The sequence below is a fragment of the Oryzias latipes genome, chromosome 14, assembly GCF_002234675.1.
Source record: "Oryzias latipes chromosome 14, ASM223467v1".
Lineage (NCBI taxonomy): Eukaryota > Metazoa > Chordata > Actinopteri > Beloniformes > Adrianichthyidae > Oryzias > Oryzias latipes.
In genome coordinates, this window is record NC_019872.2 from 20,234,625 (window position 1) to 20,258,292 (window position 23,668).

The 23,668-nt window shown below is 38.4% G+C and overlaps 1 protein-coding gene across 4 annotated transcripts in view; it reads left to right on the plus strand.

The window, feature by feature from the left end:
- Window positions 1-23,668, plus strand: part of abr (active BCR-related) — a 118,729-nt gene that overhangs the window by 21,043 nt on the left and 74,018 nt on the right. Inside the window, exon 1 of one of the 4 annotated variants that reach the window (XM_004076596.4) lies at window positions 7,252-7,621. The exons of 2 other annotated variants lie outside the window; for them this stretch is intronic. In XM_004076596.4, coding sequence (XP_004076644.1) covers window positions 7,561-7,621 — 61 coding nt within the window. In that variant the 5' untranslated portion in view covers window positions 7,252-7,560. Of the gene's footprint in view, window positions 1-7,251; window positions 7,622-14,877; window positions 14,984-23,668 lie in introns of those variants that run through there. One more of the 4 variants, XM_023962928.1, reaches the window with a different exon arrangement.

The following is a 23,668-nucleotide window of genomic DNA, read 5'->3' on the forward strand; positions in this document are numbered from 1 at the left end:
TTACAAGAGTATTACTAAACTGGAATTTCTTCCTAAACTAATTTCTTGTTTACTCTAAATTTAGTTTTGCTATATTATTTATAATTAAATTTATAAAATATTTTTTTAACTTTTAATTTTCTCATGAATTTCAATTGTTGCTTGAATTCGCTTTAATCTTCAATTTCTTATGCTATATACGACTGTTTTACAGTCTGTGCTAACAAAAGCTAAACAACAGAGGGCAGCAGTTCATCATTTTGAAACCTGTTCTTTACCTCATCATTCTGTGTTTTTGGGAGGCTGTATTCATATTTCAGTTTCTCTTGATTCTCTAGAAAAAATCTTTTAGGCAGACAGAAAACTGAAGTTTTTGTTAGTAGTTTGTGTTCTCCTCATAAATAGGAAACAAATTAGAAAATGGTGCACACACAGGAAAACAAACAAAAAAAGCCACCACACGAAGTGGTATGGGTTTAGGTATGTGTGTGACAGGGCAGTGCTCTTAATCTGGTGCTGGTCCAATCACAGCATGATTCATACAATCCCGGGCCGTCGTTGACCTGAATAGATCAAAGTGAGTTCAGCTGGCACAGGATGAATACTCCTTTTTCTACACTCTCGGCCTCACACACATGAACAAGCACACACTTTCCTCAGCGTCTTTGTTCCATTCATGTCCTTTCTTCTTGACACAGACAGGCTGAAGATTGTTTTGAAGGAGGATGGAGCTTATCAGATATCTGAGGCGGCATTAATGTTGAAAGCAGAGGTCACAGATGCAGACTTACTGTTTGTGTCTATAGGGAAACCCTCTGAAAGTCTTTATTTCCTTAACCATCACAACTTAACCTAAACCCATCATCACTGTTTTATTTTTGTCTTACTTTGTTCTTATTGTAAACCATTTTTATTTCTGCCTCCATTGTAGCGCTTTGAGATTTTATCTAAAATGTAAAGTGCATTCTAAATAAAATTTATTATTATTATTATATTATTATTATTATCAAACAAGAAAACATACGTGTTGTTCTAACAGCTCAGATTTACATTCACGCAATTTCTTTTTAACTGAGAAAAGTCCTTAAAGACCTGCTCCAATGAAAATCATGTTTTTTACATATTTTGTGGCATTTTTCTGATGATGGAGGACATGCATGAAGAAAGTTCATCTCAAAATTGAATGCTGGCATCTGGCTCTAAACTGTACAGCTGGAAAGTTCGGAAATTGCTCGCCATTTTTGTTGCATCTCGAATGTTAGGTTGGGGTTGTGGGGGCTGTAAGCTAGCAGATGGGCTCTCAGTAACGGGGAAGGGAAGTGGAGGGCACAACTCAAGGGCAAATTTCTAATAAACTACTGCTGCTCTGCAGAAACTATGTCTTAGGTTTTTTTTATTTTGGCAAAAAACAACATCATTATAATTATAATTAAAAAAGCACTGGGAACGCTTTGAAAATAAATAAAAAAATGATCGGAGTGCGTCTCTGTAAATGTGCCAAAAGAGTGCTCTACTTGGGTAAATCCAGAGCCAACTCTTAAAATGGGATAATCATTGGTTTTTGAGGGTTTTCTTATTATAAGCTGCCGTGTTTTCTGGAGAATAAGTCGCTCCGGTGTATAAGTGGCACTCTTAAGAAGAAAGTCAAACATTTCTGAACAAATTCGCCTAGCCCGGCGTAATGCCGCATTCGCAACAAACAGGATTCATGCATCAAACTCAAGTCCGCTGCTGACTATTATGTGTGTCCAATTTAATAAATAAACTAGACGCTCCCATTGCATGTGGACAAGCTACTGCCTGATGTTTTTAGCCTCATCACTACTTGGAGGCTTTGACTGTATATCTCGTTTATAATGCACGGAAGATGTTAAAAGATTAAGTTAATTTATTTGGAAGAGTTCTACAAACACGGAGATGGTCACATGTCCATCTCTCTGAAATAAATTGGGAATAACTCTACATGAAATTGCATTGACTGTTCAAATGGTAGTTTAAAAGTTGTTTCTTTTCCTGTTAATGTTGGTTTTACAAAATAAAAGCAAATTTGAGTTTAGTATAGGACACAGAAAATGGCTTTGTGAATTAAAATAAACTTTTTTATACTAATTAAATTAACGAATTTTGTAATTAAATAATTAAAAAGGAAATTAAAAACTGTAAAATGTTGCCCTGGATTACCTCAAGCGTTTAACACACAGGCGGTAATGACGGGTGCACTCCAGGCTTTTTAATAATGCATGGTCATTACTCGTCCCTGCTGCCATCCTCCCCAACCCTGAAACAAAGGATGTCTGGGGAAAACAAACATTGCCATTAGTGTTAAAATCTCCATTCACGTGATCTTTCCAAGATCTGCCGTAGGAAGTTGGAAGGCTACCTTTTAATAAAATGTAATTTTTCTGATTGAAAAATACATTGGAGGATTATCACACATTTAAAAAAAATGTAATAAACTGAATTAAAATATGTGTATATATGTTATTTTAGGATATTTTCAAACTAAATCCTGTTGTTTTGATGGAGAAATAATATTTCTTATCTCCATGGCTGTTTTAGATTTCGTGAAATCTGTTTTGTTACTTTGTTAGAGTTTTTGAGAGCCACTCGCATGGAAACACAAATGTCCACTTTAGTACCCAAACGCACAAAGCCTCTCCAGTGTTAACACTCAATGCTGGTAAGCTGGGACACGTGTGTGGCAGAATGAAACCCATTTTGATTTATTCACATTGAGATAACAACTAAAGTGGGGAGGTGGGGGTAGCAAAAGGCACAACACACACTCACCCACAGCCCACCCTCTGCCGAAGTCACCCTCCTCCTATACACACACAAATGTACCCATCACCCCATCTTCCCCCAGGCCTTTGGTGGGGGCTGACATGTTAGTGGGGGCTAAAAAGGATAGGCGTGGTAAGGGATGGTGAAGTGAGGTGGGGCAGGGGTATCTGGGTAGATCAGGGTGGATGGAGGTGTGGAAAGATGGAGGCTGGTGCTTTGATTGGCTAGTTGGGATGCTGAGCTGCCTAATTGCTGATGTCCACAGTGTCAGTGAGCTAGAAGCAGTTTCCCCACCTTCTTCCAGGTCTCACTATTTGGAAATGAAAACATTTAGATATAAAAAGCATAAAACTGAGAGAATTTAACTATTATGTGTATTTATGGAGCCACATTTTCACCCTGAAAAACAAAAAACCAAACCTGCACATTTGGCAGAAGTGTACTTCTACAGTCATAGTGTTTTTGAACAAACTGACCTGACTGTATAACTACAGTTTTTACAGTGTTTCCTATTAACTGATGGCACGCAGAGAAAACCTAGTTTGAAGATGATTTGTGTTACTCCAGCATATTGTTACTTCCTTCCTGCTAAAGAAATTGATTTTTTTCTGGAGACCTTTACAGAAAATGACGGCCTGAAAATGAGATCATATCTGTCCACGCGACTCTGTACCTTTAAACTAACAAACCGACTCTTTGAAGGAGCGGAGGTTGTTGAAAGATGACCTTTATTGAGAGGGAAGCGGAGCGTCAAACTCTGGTGAATTACAACCAGACAGGCTGTAGATAAAGTCAGCTGCTCTTCTGTTTACCAAAGTCATGACTATTTTTAAGGAAGTAAATAGTAGTAGAGATAGTTAATAATTACCATTTTTACTCAACTACCCATGAATATTTGATAATTAAAACCCCTCTTGGTGTGCTTGTGTCTATTTGAACACATTGTGTGTGTTTTCTTTGTTTGGAGGATGAAGATGAGGATGAGGAGGGCAGCTTCATTCAGGTGTGTCTCACAGAGAACGAAATGCCTTTTTGTTCCAGTTTGGGACAAACCTCTTGGTTTGATGAGGCACCACTTCCTTCTGCTCACTAAATCTATATAACCTTGTTAGTGACCTAATGTGTTTTTGTTTGTTTTTTTACTCATCTAACAACTGTATGTCATCTCAAAAGAATCTGGTTGTCTTCAAACTTCTTAAGAACACCCACCGACACAACAACAAACGACCTCTGGCTTGATGAACTCCTTTTGTTGACCTTGTGTCTTCCTGTCTGCTGGCACGTCTGCGCTGTGCGACCAGACAAAGCGCACTGCTCGGAGCCTGGTGTTATGCCTGCGGAGATTTGGGAGGAAGGAGTGGGGAGGGCTAGTAGGGTTCCTCCTGCCTGCCTTTGTGTCCTAATTGAAGTTTTTCTGCCTGTCAACCCCCCCGACCTTCCTCCCCCTCGCGTTGGTTTGGGCGGGGGGGGGGGGGTATGAGAGGGCCTACTGGAGGCATCATGTTTTCATGATTGCCTGCTTTTATGAACCTTCCCACTCCAATCATCTTTTAATCTTTTTTCAAAGCATTCTCAGTGGTCTCTTAATTTTGATGATGCTATTTTTGGCCAAAATCATAAAACCTGCGTCGTTTTCCAAAACATAGTATCTGCAGGACGACAGGAGTTCATCGAAATTTGCCTCCGAGTTGTGGGCGGGACAGTTGGCCTTTGTTCCCACACTCTGTCCTGCTAGCTTACAGCCACTCACACCCCCAACCTAACATTACCAGTGCAACAAAAATGGCGTGCAGTATCGGAGCTATCCAGCCGTACAGTTTAGATCCAGATGCCAGCTCTGATGTGCTCCATCATGAGAAAAAGACTAGAAGAACCTGTTAGAAACACCAAAAATACAATCTTCATTGGAGTGGGTCAAGGAGAGGAAAAGCCACTGGTGCATGATTCTGGAAACACAACACATCAGGAGAATAAACTTCCAAAGAAGCCCCTACACTCATGTTCTCAAATGCTCCAACCAACTTCAGAAGCCATCTGTGTCAAGTCGGTTCAATGCAGCTGCTTTACTGAAATGACGGCACGTGTGATGTGTTTTGTAAAAATTCAAATAGGTTTATGTCAGAGAAATTTTCTGGAAAACTGCAGCAGTTGCTTTGCATTCCCTTTTGCTTACACACAGTCCAGTAGTATTCATCTCTGTCCTGCCACGTTTCCATAAATATTCCTCTGTGCTGCACGGACATTGTTCAAAACAAAACAAAAAAACAGGAAAAGGGAATACTTTAAACCTGACTCGTGTAACAGTTTCTGTTTCTCAACTGCAGGTTTTTGACAGAACTCCTCTTTGTTATGTCTGACAACAGCTGGAAGTGCTGCTGTTCCTTTTTATAATCCAAGATTTAGTTGCTGTTCTATTCAAATTTCTTCACATACATTCATATTTTCTTTTCAACATTTTATACCCAGTTATATTTTAAACCTATTTGTTTTAATATAAATCAATAAAACGGAATCTATGGATACTTACTGTACCAATAAAAGTAATCAGAAATGAAAGTCTTTCGCTCATCTGTTATTCCCCCATCGTTGGGGAATTTTGATGAATAATTCATAGATGAAAGACATGAATGCTTGATTAGGATAAAGAATAGGCAACACCAACCAGTCAGAGTGTTTGAGTCATTGGCTGTATGAGTGACCCCTCCCCCCTCACATTCCAAACAGGAAGTACTATCTTACTCCAAGAAGAAAAAATCCATAAACTTATATTTAGACATAAACAGCTATTACTTACTCATTCTATTTATCAGACAAATCAATCTTTTTTTTTTAGTTTTTCAATTTTTTTTTGGATGATTTGTTTTGTTTTCTGTACTGAGCGTTTAATCCAGTGAGATACCTCAATAAATGTGTGCTGTGCTTGCTGGGCGCCACATCTAACATTTGAAACGTTTGACTCCTGAGGCCACTGTCGAGTGGTAGGTGTGTGGACTTCCAACAAGCTCACTTCTGATTGGTGAGAGTGGTTCCCAACGAAATGATGTCTCAGACCGACGCGGACCAATCTCTGTTACTGATGTCGTCGGGATCCAACATGGTAGTGTTCATATCGCGTAAAAACGGCGACTGAACTGACGTGATTTGGTTGGAGCTGGAAGTAAGACATTTTCTTTGACGTCACCATAGTTGCTTGTTCTAGTTATCTCATACAGTCAGTGGTTTGAGTAGAGGGGTGCATACACCTAATTAAAGTTGTAAGGTCAAAGGATTTGTAATGCTGTCCGTTTGTAATATTATATGCCTTTACATCAGAAATAATTCTTCTCTAAGCTGACAGACTCATAAGTCATTGTTTTTTTGCAGTCTATTATAATAAAAATTATTAATTTACTTTATTATGACCTCAAACCAACCTTTAACTTTGAGTTAAATGTCTTTCAAATGCCAAGCGCTCAAGGGCTGTACTTTGTTCCCGAAAAAATTAGAGCGATGAATTTTTGTGTTTGCCTTTAGTCTAAAATAAGTGTAAAACACTTTAAAAAAAAACAAAAAACTTGCGAATCCCCACAGCGCATTTTCATCACACATGGAACTATATGTTGACAGCAAACAGATGCGACACACAGTCGCTCTCATTTTTCCTCCTGGTAAGTCAAAAAACAGTCCAATCCAGTTTCATTCAGGTCTTGTTCCTAAAGCTGTTCTCTGTGATGTCACTCTAACGAACAAATCTTTTCAACATTTCCGTCTAAGGAATGGTCACCCGCATTCACTGTTACGGAAAAAAAATGAAGCTTCAGAGTGGTGGAAATAAAACAACTGTACAAAGTCATATTTAGAAGTCACAAGAGCTCTTCTTTAAAACGTTGTAATGGTTTTGGTTTTGATAACTAGGTTGAATAATTGCAACTCAATTTAAATGAAACCTACTCATCCAGCGCTTTTTTGAAAGCCAAAGTGGAATAACTACGGTGTCATTTTAATATCGTCAGCCAAAAAATGCTTATTTAGTGTTAATAAATAATTTTTGTTTAAATTGATTTACTTTTTTTGGTAAAAACTGAGTAGGTTATAGAAAACCGTAGAGACCTAGTTGTGGAAACTACCCTGCAGGTGAAACCTTTATCCCTTTCATTTGCAAAAATTAAGAAAATTACCCTAAAGTTATACAATTTTTCCTCAAATAATACTTGAAACATCTATTTTCTTGCAAGCAAACGACTTGAGCAAATGGGAATTGAAGTTTAGTTAATGGTTCTGATCTTCAGCCTCTTCTTTTTCTCTACTTTAGAGAAAAGATCAACGTAAACATGTGGAGTTTGAAACGCTTTTTGATCCCATTTGATGGTTTCAGAATTCCTGCCTCTGCAGATCGACAGGCTCATGAGGCATTTGTGCAGAATCAAGAGAGAGAGAGAGTGAGAGAGAGAGAGGGAGGGAGGCAGAGAGGAGGGATGGATGGGAATGAGAGCACGCCAAAGAGGAGGGAGTGCTTCTCCCTTCCCCTAGCAACCATCGCTGGTGTTCGTCTCCTGCCTGTTGTTTTTTGGCTCGCTCGCAGACAGAGGCACGCTCACACACACATAAACTCCTTCAGCTCTCCCGCTTGTCAGCCCAGTGGACCCCCAGCTGTCCTCTGACATTTTTCCCGAATGTTTCTTTTGGCTTCCTCCTACGAGATGAAGGCTATTTTGCAAGGATAAAGAAAAGGAAAAGGGGGGACACAAAAAACCAGCACCACTAAAAGAAGTGAACACCAGTAAGAAGCGCCGCGTCTTATCCGGGGAGGGGAAAAGGATGGAGCCCCTCAGTGCTCACGGCCTGCCTCGGCTCTCTTGGATCGACACCCTCTACAGCAGTATGTAACCCTCCATCCAGCTTTACTCATCGCTTCTCTTTAATTTGAGCGCTCAGCTCTACCTCAAGCCGTTCCGGTCTGCACCTCACAGTCAGCTGGCTGCTTGCATTACTGTCGCGGCTGGGTGTACACATTCTGAACATTTAGTCTGATCACCAATTGGCATCATCGCCTCTCTCCATAACATGAAAGTGAACTGTAGTCCCCCCCTCAATCCCTGTTTTGTGGGAACAACTTGTGACTGTTGCTTCAAAGGCTTTTTGTTAAGCGAGGAAGCACAAAAACAGGGAAACCCTATAGATGCTGTGCTGTCATGCTTCAGTTACAATGTAGAACTTTATGTTCCATCTGCATGAGACACCAGCTGTCTGATGTTGCTATGGAAAAACTCTTGTCCTCTTCATGCTGTCAGATGTCCTGTCTGCCTGGCAGTTTAAGAGCAGCTGATTGTAGTGTATTCAGGTGGAACCCCCATTGATCAAACCTCTTGCTCTTGGTCTTATCTTTCTTCATTGTCAAGACTGTTTTAGTGAAGGAGGGTTCTAGCAATGCAAGCTGTAATTTAGAGCTGTGACTGGTCCCTTGCAATCCACATTGATCAGGACCAGTGAGAATTCTCTGTTAGTCTGTTGTGAAGCATGACACAGCCTGTTAGGACACGCTTTGCTGGCTCACCATTGTCTTTGTGCCCCTAATCTCTTGAGGGAACCTGCATAATAGAACAAGGAAGCAGAAAATGAAGTGGGAAGGTAAAGACACACAACCACATAGACTGCATGTACTGTCAGAGGGCTACGGAGTTCATGTGGTTGAGGAAGTTTCCTGCAGGTTTGAGTTTTATGCTTGTAACTTTTAATCCATGTAGGTTGAAATTTCTATAATCATGTTCACAATTGCCCGTTTGTATTACAAAACAAAGTAAGGGACATAGATGATCGGTTTTAACACTTTTGCATTCCAAATTAATTATTAATTTAGTTTTTTATTATTATTATGCACATTCCAATATTGATTAGCTAAAAACACTATGTTTTGTATATAAGAAAAGTTGTTTTGGAAAAATGTAAAAAAAAAAAGTGAATTAAATGGGGGAAAATTATAGATCCAATTTCATGTCTAGATTATTCACCAATATTTTTTAAAAATCCATCTTTGTTGAAAATGGTAATGTTATGTGTTTAGCATTTATCAAAAAATGATAGAACCATAAAAGTGGGTGTTGGATGTTCATCTTTGTAGCCCCTAACTGTTGGGCTTGGTCTGGTTTTTGGAAGCCAGAAAATAAGCAAAAGTGCATAAAGTCTGTTTTATTGTAGCTGCCAAATTTACACAAGTTTCACGGCTGATTAAAGGTCCACCACATCCCTTTGTGTCCATCTCCACATTCAGTGGAGAGAAAAAAAAACATATATATTGTTAGAAGAATCACTTGGCGCATGTTTTTAAGTCAAATTTGTAACAGAAGAACATTTTTAAGGAATGTATAACAAACGATTAGCCAACTACATGGCCATGTCTGTGGAATTTGAGTATAGCTGATCCAAAAGAGCAGAGAATTAAACCATATGTGCATTTTTACACCTTCATCTATTTTTGCATGTTGGTACTGAAACCACGTAGTTGAAGTGTGACTTTCCTTCCTGAACCTTCCTGAACCTGCAATCTTGCGATCATGAGTCGACCGCCCTACCGCTGCACCACAGCCTGAGTGAATAAAGACACTCAGATATGCCATTTTAAGCTTAATTTTCTTCATGTACATCCTCCATCATCAGAAGTAAAAATAAAGGCTAAAAGTGCGATTTTCATCCGAGTGGATCTTCAATTCTTCATATTTAGAAACATTTACAGTCATATTTATTGTAATAATTGTACTTATTCTCCAGAAATATCAAACCTTTATGTTTCAAGAAACTGGCGGATGGATTTAGTCCTTTTAAAGTGGATCGGGTCAGTCTAGTTATGATATAGTATAATATATTTTTATCACTACAGAATAAATAGAATATATTTAGCCTTTGTGCTGTTTTGATATGTGCTGTTTTGGCCCTGACATTTCTATATTACAATCATGCATTTTATGCATTTTTAGCACATTTGACAAAAGACTGCATCTGCACACCAGAGATGCGTTATTAGCATCACAACAGACTTAAACTAGGATTTATTCAGTGGGGAAAGGGCACTTGCCTTTGTTTACTTATCCAGTCATCATCATTTCCCTTTTTTCTCTTTCTTTCGTTTTAAAGGCTTTTATTTGTTTAGGTTGATCCGCCTCTCTGCTCACAGCATTAGGGATATTTATGCTTCTTTACGCAAACCGCAAACCGCAGTGAATATCTACCAGAAATGTCCTAATAGCTGGTTTAAGGCGGACACGATGACTCCAACTCACAACTTTTTCCTCTTTTCTGAAAGAAATACTAAAAACGCAGCTTCATTTGTCTTCGATGCAAGAAAATGTGTTGATAGTTCTTTGTATGTTAAGCAGCGACCGCACATCCTGAGCTCTTTGATCAAGAGGGAGTGGATACTTAAAGCCATGGTGCCTCTGCTTTCAAAGGAGGCCAAAGGCTTTCTATTCAGACTCACAGCTGACTTGCGGATCATATCTGCCTGCGTGTCATCTTCACTGCATGTTTTCACCCTACTGCATTTGCAATGTAGCCGATATTTTTTTTAAACAAAAATCTTCAAATGTTTAGCTCTCAAATCATTTTAAATTAAAAAATTCACATCAGGGCAAATGGCCAGTCTAGACCACTCACCATTCATCTTCTGGGCATTTTGCATGGTCAGCATTGTAGGCGATTACATCCCACACACTTATGATGTGTGTGCGTTTCTGGGAATTACACAATTCTAAAGTCGACCACAATTTCACTATTTTTACTTATTCTTTTTAATCTCCCTCCTTTTCCTAATCTGGGAAGTTGATCACTGTGCCACCCATGTTTTTCACACACACCCATAAACTTAATCAGTTTTGTTATAATCTTCCGAGGATAAAGGTTTTTTTCTTTTTTTTTTTTTTTCCACACCCATGATCTAATTTCGGAAGCATTTTCCTGCTGCTGTCTCCGTTTTCTGACTAAGATCCCCCACCCCATCAGTTAGCCTGTTGTTATGTGTCGCAAGAGTTGTTTTAAAATGGTTACTTTAGTAACATTTGTTAGTTTTTTTTAATTTATAGTCATAATAATAGTTATAATTATTAGGGTAAGCAGAAACTCAACTATTAGCCATATAAACTGTCACTTTTGACATTTTTTTCCTTTAAAGACCCACTCTGATCATATTTTGATCTTTTATAAAAGCTTTCCAAGTGGTCTTTTAATTATGATTTAGACATTTTTAGCCAAAATAAAACAAAAAACAAAACCATGTATTCTCGGACAAATTTTCTGCAGAGCAGCAGTAGTTCTTGGGTGGGACTATTGCCACGGAGAAACCCCCCCCCCCCCCCCCACCACTTCCCCTCCCTGTTACTGAGAGCTCTCTGTTTACATGCTTTCCTGCTATTTTCCAGCCCCTCACACCCCCAAACTAACTTTACTAGTGCAACAAAAATGGCGGGCTATATTGTAGCTATCCAGCCGTACTGTTTTGATCCAGATGTCAGCTCGGGTGAGGTAAGCAAAGACGTACCGGTGCATGGATCTATTTGTCTACAAGTGGAGTCATCAGCAGGCTTCCTCAAGGAGCTTGTGCCTTCCAAGCGTATTTCCTACGTAATAAATACAATCCTTCTCAAACAACATAGTTTTGTTTGCTCCTGGTTCACAGCGACTTGAATTAAGAAATAGTGTATGTTATCAGAAAAATGCCATTAAAACACGTTAAAAACCCAGTTTTCATCAAAGTGGGTCTTTAACTCTAAAACAATTGGCATCTAAATTCAAAATATCCCCAAACTTTTGTGAAACGGTGTACCCTGTGATCTTCACAGCTTTAGCTTTGTCCCTGCCCTGCCTCAGTGCAGGCTAAACCGCAGCATAGCTAAAGCTCCATCAAAGAAAAGCTAGATTATGTAAAAGCTAGAATATAAGCGTTTTTGGCCAGGCAAAGCAGATTTTGCATGTGCATACTGCAGACACACACACATCCACTTATGTCTAAAGGATTTTCCTAAATTCTTTAAGCCGACTCACACTTTGGATGGCTCGAGTTCATGTGCAGCTCTGTGGGACCATTATATTTTTTTGTTTTTGGTGTGTGGATTATTTTGACCCAGGCTATTAAATGTGAAAAAGTATATGCGTGGGATGGCAAATCAGAAAGACCATTTACCGGTATAGATGCTTGTTTGTTTATTTTTGGCTTTAGATTAGCATTTTCCCACACTGGCTTGTCTAGACTGTCTTCTTTTGGTCTGCAGGAAAAAAATTGTAATCGATGGACCCCACTGGCTGTCAACTGCTCCGGACTGACTTCTACCCAGTCCCAGTTCTGTCTCCAAGTGCTTTATGTCTGTCATTAGGTGGCTGGCACATGGCTCGCTGTAATAAATTGAGGAACAGCAGAGTGGTGCTGGAAAGCTTCCCAGCAGAATATCGTATGGGAGTTCCGCATAACCAGGGATATATCCAATTGTAAATCAGTTTTGACCAAACTACCTGGCTGTCTCTGTTTGTTTGTGATGATGGAAAGGCAGTGGCTCTTCCCTCAATGCCAGCACAATCAAATCCACAGCAATGGAATCTGATAGCGAAGGCACCAATGTGGCTTGACCACAGAGAACAGCACATACCATAAAACCGAACCTGTTGCTCACCCTGATGATCCTTATTTTCATTTCTTGTTTAAACATGTAATGGCAACTAATCGTGTAAATGTCCAATCTTACTTTTTTCTGCATTATTGACTACATATTTTAACTGTTTTCATTTGTGCCCGTAAAAAATCACCTTTCCAGTTTTTCATCCTTTCATTCTGGTCAGCAAATGAATCAGTTGCTTCCTTTCTTTCACACTGTAGCTATAGTAACAGACTTTCAGAAGCCACGTTCACACATGTGCAGTAAACAGTCTGAGTCAGCTTTGAGCATTATGTAACACAGTAATCTCTCCTGCCTCCTCAGTGCCAGCCTTCTCCACTTTGTGTGTAAGCATCGTCTACCCCCTTTGGGTTTGTTAAAGAGTTTGTTTCTTATACAACCTTCCTCACAGTCTGTCTGAAGCAGCTGCTTTTTCATGTTTTGGGCAGCTTTGTCGCCATCAGCGTGTGAAGGTGTGTGTGGATGAGTGAAGGGCACTGCAGCTGTTCAGCGCTTTGGTATTTGATGAAGGTAGCTAAGCAAAATGTAACAATGGGCCATTGACACTATTCAAAATGAACTCGCTGTGATTTATAGCCTAAACGCAACTCATGTCTAGGTGAAAAACATCTCACAGAGTTAGTAGTAATAGTAGTACCTTTATTTACCCAGGAGATGGTTAAGAACAAGTTATTTACAGATATGTCCTGGTTTAGTCTACTCAATCTGTGCGCCAAATAAAGACATTGAGAAGCTGAAAAGAAATGAGGAAAAAACACTTTTAATTGAAAATCAGTAACTTCCAGTTTGTTTTTTTACTTCAACAATTACCAGGCCCTACCCAGAGCTTGTTTTGATCCTACAAATGCTATTCATTCATAATTTACTTCACCATTTTATTTGTACACATGCAATTAAGTGTATTCTATGGGGTCAAATCAGAATCAGCTTAAAGTGAATAAAAAACCATTTTGTTCATTCATTCATCTTCTAAACCCATTTTGTCCCTTTTGGGGTCGCGGGGCTGCTGGAGCCTATCCAGGCCACTCGTGGGTGAAGGTGGGGGAAATCCTGGACAGGTCGGCAGTCTGTTAAAGGGCCACAAATCACACACACATATTCACAGCTAGGGGCAATTGAGAGTACGCTAACCAATTAACCCAGCATGTTTTTGGATGGTGGAAGGAAGCCGGAGTCCCCAGAGAAAACCCAAGCATGCAGAGAACATGCAAACTCCACGCAGAAAGGTCCCCCATTGGTTTCCTGTTTCAGGTCCCCCAGTCGGGACTTGAATCAGCTTTCTTGCTGTGAGGCAAGAGCGCTAACCACTGCGCCACTGGGTAGCCAAAAAAAAAAAAAAAATGGTTGCAAATTTGGAAAATAAACATGATAATGTAACAAGAATGAAATGATGACATAATTTCTGCTCCAGAACAGCGGCTGCTGTTGGCCGCCTTTGTCATTCATCCTCTGATGTGGCGTACAGTAGTGATAATGCTTTCCCAAAGTTTGGTTGATTTTCTGCTTTTTTCTGTATAGTGCAATGAATTTGGATTAATTATACAACAATAGTGTTTTTTTTTCAAATAACTATTTTTTTTTTCACAATACAAAAAAGATTTACTCTATTCGTTGCTTTTTCATTGTGTTGATTAATTACAAGGTTTTCTGGAGACTAGGTTAACTAGAATCAGGCAGAGGCAGGACAGATTATGACCGTTATGTGTTAAACTTTGGTTTTTGTACAATTTTTTATTCTTATTGTTTTTTTAATAAAGAGATTGTTTTGTCTGATGTCAGACTGTCTCACGGCAAAACATTAAACCGCTACATTGTTCCTGTCAAATCCATCACTGTGTGAAATAAAAATACAGAAAATCTAAATACTGTCAAGAGTGTAAAATCCAATCAAAAAAGCTATATTGATGTTTTCTACAACTGAGAGTTAAGAAAACACACCTTAAGTTGAGTAAAACCTTAATGACATAAATGTTCTAAATTCACCTTTTGTCTTGTATTTTAGTATTTTAGTTAGCTAGAAGAAAAATGTAATGGGATCATATTTTAATATATTTGGTTATTATTGTTATCTTTCCATTTAAGCATTGAGGAATAATAATAATAGGTCATGGCATAGTTACGTTGAAAATTTCTGAAACCTTTTGTTATGCATGATGTTAGAGGGTGTGGCATATGTCTCAATGTATTTTTGTTTTGTGTCTATGGGGATCTTTACATCCTAAGGGACTGGAGGCTTTACTGTTTGTGTGTGTTTGCCATCTGACTTTAGATGGCCACCATCCTGTAGGGCTTTGGTAACCATCAAGCCCCCCCCCCCCCCCCCCCCCCCCCCATCCATGCCCCCTATTACTTCAGCCAATCCGCACAGAGCGACTCTTCTTCTGTGGCCAATAGCACGGCTGGCATGTTTACATGATCCCGGAAGGCAGTGCACGTCATTAGGCATTCAGGGTAGTGTAGCGGAAGAGAGGAGAAGAGGAAAATAGGGAAAGGAGTGGGGGGTGAAATAAAAGCGAGATGAGACCATTATGAGTTGAGGCTGATGGATGCACTCAAACAACAACCAGTCAAGCAGCAAGACTCAGGTGAGGAAACTGATAAATTATAAAAATATGCCTTCCTTGAGTTAATTTATGCTGTATGGTGGTTTGCTTTTGGTGGTTGAATGATTCATGTGTGGAATCTGTAAACCTGCTGCCAGATCGTCTCCTTTATTCATGTCTTTGTTTATGTCGATGTCTGTCTCATTAAACATTAATTAATGCACTATGCTTTGGCCTTCTGCTCAATGTTGAGGAAGCAAGGACTCAGGTGACAAGGTTTATATTAATTCACCAGCTTGATGTGTTGAGTTATCCTTGGAAAGACATTGAACCCCCCAGTTTTATGTTGCTGCCAATTGAATGATTACAACCCACATGCATTAGGTTATAATCATGTGGTTCCGCCAAAATCTTTCACAATAAAAGCTAATCTGATTACGAAACTTTACTAGGTACCCTTAAGTAAACCGTACATAAAATATTTCATTGTTTTATTCACAAAAATCTCAGCTGTATTACTGAAATGATTGGTTTTATTGGGTTTAGAACCACTATTTTGTTTAAAAAGCATTGTTGTTTGGAAAAAAAATAGAAAAGTACTGAACAGTGCAGGTGAAGTTTTCCAGATTCCTTGTATTTCCTCAATCAAGTGTAAAATAAATCTGTGTACAAACAAACAAGTAAACCGAATGAATGTCAAATCCATTCCCATTTTAGTTTCATAAATTTTCAGACCACTGTTTTTCCACATAAAATAATCCAAAGGGAACATTATCAGAACATTCTAGCGCACTTTATAGTCACATGTCTTTGCTAAATTCAAAGTGTTTCCACTCATTGGAAAGGAATGATGGACTGATCAGTCACGTGTGTTGTCTGCTGCATCACAGCACACAACACAATGAATTGATGAATGAATTGATGAATGAATCCATTATTTTCCAATATCAATCATTCATTTACAAATGGTTTTATAATGGTATAGGTTAATTCAATTAAGAACTTGCCTCAAACAGAGCGATCTGGAGGGATTGTAGAAATATAAATCGTTGATTAAGTCGATTAATCGTTACACCACTACATGTACTGCATCACATGAATGTACTTCTCTGACACCCCAGACTCCTTTATACAAACCCACAGCTCCTCTGGTCGCTCTATCGTACACTTATCCTAAATCTACAAAACTCCAATTCTGCTCCTTCTGGCTTTTTCTGTTCTCGATCATCATTCTCAAAGCAAATAATGTATTTTTTTGCAATCTTTCTGCAATGATGAAACAATAGTATTCCCTTCTTTCTTTAGTGGAGCTTCTACTATTTTTGGAAAGTCATACATGATACATGTGTTAAAACATCTTCTCATGCTCCAGACACCATAGTTTAAATTAATTATTAAAAAAATAATAAAACAAAGAAGAAGAATTTCTGTCAAGATCAGACAACCATCCCGTGCTTGTTTTTACTACTCTATATCTATATAAGTGAATCCTTGGTGTGTAAGTTGGTTGTCCATTCTTATTTACACAACTTTATATTGGATCAAACTCTCCCCTCCTTCTATCTCCATCACAAGTCTCCTAACTGGACTGTGGAGTTTAATAAACAGTGGAATCACCAACCAGGGATTGCCTGGGAAGCTTTTGACATGCACTTGCATTTTAATAGCTTCATTCATTGTGATGCCTTTGTTTCCCTCACCACATGGACACCAGCTTGTGGGCAGGATGCTGCTGGACATTTGGGCAAGGATGCCCACACTGTAGAGTTGTAGAACTCTTTTGCTGTTTCCGTCGTGGGTGTGTTGGGATATAATGGCTCAAAACCATTATCAAAATCATCTCAAAACTGCTGCTGACAAACAGGAGGAAGGTGGGCAACAGTGTGCATTTTGCGAGGGTGGTGGAGGCATTTGTGTCTTGTTCATTATTTGTTTAGAGGTGTGTCACCACTTATATGTGGCCTTTTTGTGTGGAGATAGAAACAGCTTTAAGCCCTGCTTGCGGTAACCCTATCTTTCCTTGGAAGCTGGGGTTGTAACCGGTCCAAGCACTGGGGATTTAAGCCAGTTAATTATAATGTATAGTGGCTGGCTGCCATAGTAACAGTGGTTGGTGGGGTTTTAGGGCTGCAGGAGGTATACTGATTCATACATGTGCTTATTTGGTGGAGTCATTATCTCTTGCTGCTTTCAGGCATATGGTCCAGGGAGATATGCAACATAAGTAGAGTTGTATGTTATTTGATGCATTGAAAAGAAAATGGATTTTTCCGCATGTTAGCACACAGGATGTAGATGGATTGATAATTTGAATAACTATTTATCAGCCTCATCTAATGTCAGAATACTTAAACAGACTCAAAGTAACCATCCAACTGTTTAGACAGGAGGTTTTTTGTCTTTGGGATCTGTAAGGTTTTGTAGTCTTCTATTCCAGTTTGCCTCGCCCCCCTCTAGGATTCCCTCCCTCTTTATTTGTTTCAATGTGGGAGTCCTGCAGCTAACTGATCTTTGAAGTTTTCACTACCCCAGCCCCTGAGCAGTGGTTGCATCTACCTGAGGAGACCATCATCTTGATCAAGCTAGGAGAGAAACAAAGACCACAACTTCACAGGATGACTCACAGACCTTTTATACTGCAGTTTAAGGTGCACTGACCTGGTATATTTTCTTTTAATCCACAAAAGAAAATATGTCTGTGAATTAAAAACACGAAGATGGGTCTTGAATTCTTTGTAGTTATAAATCCTGATGGATTAATGGTGCAAGAGGAAAAATTACAATTTGGAAATATTATCTTTTGTCTTTTTTTTTTTGGTCTTGGAAACATGGAGGATGTTTTGACCTATTTATGACGTGAAATCGAAAAGAAGAGAACACTCAAGGTTTGAGTTTCTTAGTAAATTCATGAAATAATAAATGTGGCTGTTGTTTCTTTTTTCCTCGATTGCTTTCACAAATGTGGAATTACATGGATTGCAAAACTGAAAAGGTCTATAGTCATTTTAAATATGCCTGACAAGTGATTTAGTTTTTCAGTAGACAGGGTGATGTTAACTGAATGGTTTTCAGACTAATCATTTAGTTAAATTTAGTGTAAAAAACCTTCTAGTTATAAACTTTTACAAGTTTAGGTTTTAACACTTGAAACTTGAGTGACTGACTTTAAAATTCCAGTTTGCACATCTTCGTGCATTCAAAAATGTCTTTTTAACTGTGAATTATATTATGCATTTTTATGAATATTTAGGTAGAAGTGACTTCTGTGTTCTCAATCCTGACATAAATATGGAAGCCTGGGTTTTTTATCATCACAGTCGCATTTAATCTGGCATCCATATGTAATTGGTTTGCCATCATTTTTTGTATTTACGTCTTCTTCTTTACGTGCACTGAATTATTCACTTAATCATGAAATATAGTTACAGCTGAAGAGCTTTCTGTATTGTTTGATGTCAGAGACTAACAATAGGAATGGATTTATGAGAATGCCCTGGAATAGTTTCCTTCCTGCTTTAGAGAAACGTGTCATTAATTCCTACAGCTAATACATTTGATTTACTGGAAAAAAGTCTTGTGAAAAGTACATTTATAAACAAAAGTAACCTCATTTCAATGTATTTTTTAATCCTCTATTTCTTAGAATTTGCTTGTCTTTTTTTTCATAGCCACTACTGGATGAGTCCAAACACAGATATTTAGATTATAAGAGCCTCTTTTAAACCTCAGACTCTCCAATCAACATCAACAGTTTTCCTTAAATCTCTTGCTTTGAAACATTTGAACATTAAAACATAATGTTCTTAAATCTTGATGTAGTTTTTCTGAGATTTTTTTCTTCTTGATGGTTTCTTGAGTGTTTAGGCAATGACTTTTGTGCAGTCACCATAAACAAAACACTTGAGTCATTTAGTAAGCATTGATTTTCTCGTCCAATAACATTGTGGTTCATCGATCCAATAACAGATCGGAATCAGACACGGTGCTGTGAGGTTTCTAACCTCTACCAGCCTGGTGCATTATCAACATGCCCAACATGCATGCTATCTCTTTCCATGGAAGTGACTGTATGTGGTTTGTGTTTCTATAAGTGTGTGGGCGTGTCCTCCTATCGACTGTACATAGGGCTTCTCTGGTTAGGAGCTCATTTCTGTCAGCAAGCAAAGAAAGAAATCAAAGTAGAAAAATTAAAAAGGAAAAATGTTACAACATGAAACAAGCAATATTTTCTCTAATTGGTGTGTTTTAGGGTCAAACTTTTTATATTTATTTTTACAACATTTTTTGTGTGAAGGATGAAAGTCACAAAAAGTTAATGTGGTGATAACACTGATGAATAATAGAAGCAGTTGTGAAAATGGAAGTGAAAAAAACGAATTATTCATTTATTTTGACTTTTTTTCTTCAGGAAAGACTGACAATCTATAAAGTGACATGAGCAAAAAATGAATAAAAAAACGTAAATTAAAGGAAACATTTGCACAGTAAAGCTAGATTTTTACGTTGAATTGTTGTTTGCAGCAAATACAAATTGGTTATTTCTGGTTGGTGGAGAAAAACCCTTCTAGCATGTGCGATCCCTGTGACCCACGCAGCACAGGATCTGCTTGGTGTCTACTGTCTTGCAGCTTTAACAACTTTGATGGTAGGAGACGGGTTTATATTCATTGCAAACAGTTTGCCAAATGTTATTTTAAGCTGTTAAAGTTTGACAGAAAAGTGAATCAATGTTCAGGAAAGATTTCTTTTTAGTTGTTCAAGTTGACTGGAGCTTATTGAAAGGCTTAGGGAATACAGTAGTTTCTTTTTTTTTCATACAGAGGACTCTAACCAAAAGACTGCAATTAACTGGCTTACTGAGAGCGTGAGGATTTAAATTTGAGGTGAAAATCTTATGGACATAAGGGCAGTTACATTTTTTGACACACTACTGGAAAAACTTTGGTTTCTTTAAAAAGGTTTTTCTTACACAAGACGTAACGCACATTAACACCACTTTTATTAATCAGAAAGCTCTTCAATAACTTCAGTTTTCAGTTTTTTACTTCTTAAATTATGCCTTGTAAATGTTTCTGTCCCTTTAACAAGTTGAAGTAATTTTTTTATTATTTTCACCCTTCTGATCTCTTTCCTTTGAACAAATGTTTTAATTCTAAACATGTGGACCTATAAATACAAGTCAGCACAACATTAAAAAAAGTTGACTGTTCTCAACAAATTCTTCGTCACCTTTTTTTTCATCCGCCCATTTTAATCTAGCTTAATTCTTTAACACTGGAGATGTGACACCTAAATAACTGTAAATCTTTGACCGTTTACGCAATCAACGTAAATCAACTGATTGTATCACAGAGAAGAGCAACTTTGCATTTGGCTTTGCACTTCACAAACGTAAAGTATTACAAAACAGTGCAAAGCTGTTACTCTGCGACAGATTCAGCTGATTTGTAAATTGCATATCATCACAAAGCTGCTTTTCTCCACTTCAGAATCCACTGGAATTACGTTGATTGCATAAATGGTGTAAGATTTACGGTAGTCAAAATAATGTCAACATTGGAGCTAAAGCACAGGTGGTAAAGGTTTAATCCCTTTTGTGGTCATGAGATTGCTGGAGCCTATCCCTGTGAGCAAATGCTGGTTTCACCCTGGATAGTTTGTCAGTCCATTACAGATCCTCATTTATCCATATATTTGATGAATGATCATTCCACCTGTACTGACATTTTATTTTTAAAGCTACTTTTATCACTTGAATGCAGTGTAATCACAGCATTGTTTATTTTTTCATTTGCTTTTATGACTTTAACCAAGTGATATTGTTGACTTGACTGTGAAAGGAACTTATGTGAAGTTTAACTGATTTTTTTGTATTGTTGAGTCATGGGAGCTAATTTGATTTTTGGACCCGGTTTTGTTCCTGCTATTGAAATACCTCACACTGAAGAAAGAGTAAGCGACTAAAGATCCTCATCAAGACTTAATTTCCCCTGTGTCGACCAGGGATCCCACAACAGAGAGGAATAAAACATTCCATTCTCTCTGCACTCTTTTCCCCCCACAATGACCAAGATGAATGAATCTGAAAAGAAGGAAGTCATGCACTCAGAGGAGAAACATTAGCTTGGCTGCTTCTTGGTGCCCACACTCTTTTGAGCGGGCTGCGGGGCCTAATATAATTTATCTTTTCTACAGAAAAATGCTGAGCCGGCCAGCTTGGTTCCCTGATTACATTTTCTCTCTGCAGTGCTAACTTTTCTAAAATTTTGCCCTAAAGGTGGTGGAGGGGAGGAGCTGGGTGGATGCTTGAACAGAAGAATCATGAAATATCGTTTTAACACTCAAAATTGTCTGATAAGGTAATGGCCGTCCTTGGCCTTCCTTTTTCTTTTTTTGCTTGTTTTCTCGTGAAAACGATATGTATTATCAGAAGCACAATCTCCACCTGAGTTAGACTACAAAAAAGTAGTAAATTTGAAATTGATCAGCTCTTCTAGTGGTTGACATTTTATCTGACAAACTGCTTTGTTTTGCTGCAGTAGAAATATTTAAAAAGTATTTATTTTGTTATACTGTTATCACAGCATAACCAAATTTGTTATCTTGTGATAATGACATCTACACATTGTTTTTTTTCCTGTGATAACGTGATGATAGCTGCTGTCATCACAAGAAAACAGGCACACACAAAAAAAGGAGGGTAGGCCGTTCTCGGCTTTCCTAGTCTGGCTTCCACAACCTTTTTTTTTTTGTATAAAAACGAAGGTTTAATATGATGTAACCAATATGGTTCCTTGAGTACAATTAAAATGGCTGCTGGATTAAACAACTGAAGAAACACTTTCTTACAGTAATAAAGGGTTTTTCCTAATGCTACCCTGAACGCAATTTGCGTGTCAAATTCGTGTCAGCCTCCTCTATTAGGACGCGCAGAGAATTTGCTGACCACTTGTTGTCCCACATTAGACTATGGAAGGAAAAATTACATATAAATTAGTGGACCTTTTTATTATTGTCTCGATACAAAACAGAAAAATAACAAAGCTCAAGAGGACAACAACCAGATTCTCCCAGATGTTGGCTTTGGATTCCATCCGCTAATTGCATCATTGAACACGTCAAGATGAGTCCCTGATTGGTTGACGTGACATGTCTTCTTTGTCAAAGTTCAGATTTTTCAAAACTCTGGCCCCACCACCCAAATTGAGGACCGATGTGCCGCACTTGACGCTCAAATCACGGCACAGGACCACTGGTTGTGTCTGTACATTGACTTAACATAAAAACTGAACACCTCTGCTGCACGAATGACTTTCAGTGTGAATGCAGCATAACACATCATACTTTAGCATACCTAAAGGTTTCCATGACATTCAAAAGTGGAGCTGTTTTGGGATAGTACAGCAGTATTGTTGGCTTTGTTTTGAATAAAGAGAGAACTTAGTGAACTGAAACACCGGATTTGAATTGGAGATGAACAGCGTGTTATAAAACAAGGTGTTCTAACATAGAAACACAATGTCACAGCATTAGATGGAAAAGAGTGGCTTGAGTTGACCCAAAGCACTTTATTATGTCTAAGTGTGTGTGTGTGTGTGTGTGTGTGTGTGTGTGTGTATGGACTGCCCCATGGTATGAGTCAGAAAATGCAAGCAGCCTAAAAATGTTTTCAAAGTTGGCTCTTTTATTCTAAGAACTGTCCTGCAAAGAACAACAGACACCTCCTGACACCAGCACAGGAGGTTATCAGCAAGCAGAACACATTTGCATCAAGCTTGTTGTCATGGCGGCGATCGCTTTTCCTATGGAAACAGAAACCACTGATAAAGAGTGACAGGTGGATTTAGAGCTGTGTTTCAGGAGCCATGTGAGCTGACACTTAGGGTTGGGGGGCATCCCTGAACCCAGTTGCAGCAACAGCCTTTTCATATTTACACGCAAAATCCAAAATATTCAATTCAATTGTATTGTATTGTATTGTATTGTATTGTTTTTATTTATTTATTTATTCATTCATTCACCTTTATTTAACCAGGATAAAACTCATTGAGATTAAAAATCTCTTTTGCAAAAGCGTCCTGGCCAAGAGGCAGCTGCACAACAATAACACACATTTCTTATTTACACTCACACTCAATCAACATAAAAAAGACAGTGTTAAATAAAGCATTTGGAGTTTGATAGCTTTGTCTCACGTTCATTTAAAAGTAATTTGAAGGAGTCCAGAGAAATCAATTTTTTCAATTTAATTGAAAGCATTCAATTACATTTTTAATTAATTTAAATAGCCCAATATTACAATGGTCGCCTCAATGGGATTCATACCGTTAATTGTATACGAAATTCTACATGTAATGGCTAAACTAAACTAAAAAGACTAAGACAAACTGGGCATCCCTTCCCTTAGACCTTCCTTCTCGGTAAGTAAAAACTCCTCAAAAAAAACCCAACGGATTCATAAAAAACAAAGAAGAAACCTCAGGGGTGTCCATATGAAGGAGGGATCCCCTCCCAGGACCAGCAGTCCACGTATCAGAAGAATTCTTAAATAATTATCTTATCTAACTCAACAACAACATATTTAAATAATCCAGGGCTTCATACAGATGAGTAGGGGAATGGCTGGGGGCGCGAAACAAGCCAGAGGTAGGATCCACGGTCAAGTGTAGGAGCAGGAGCAGAGAGCCAGAGGCGAGGTACCCAGTCAGGTACAGGAGCACAGACGAG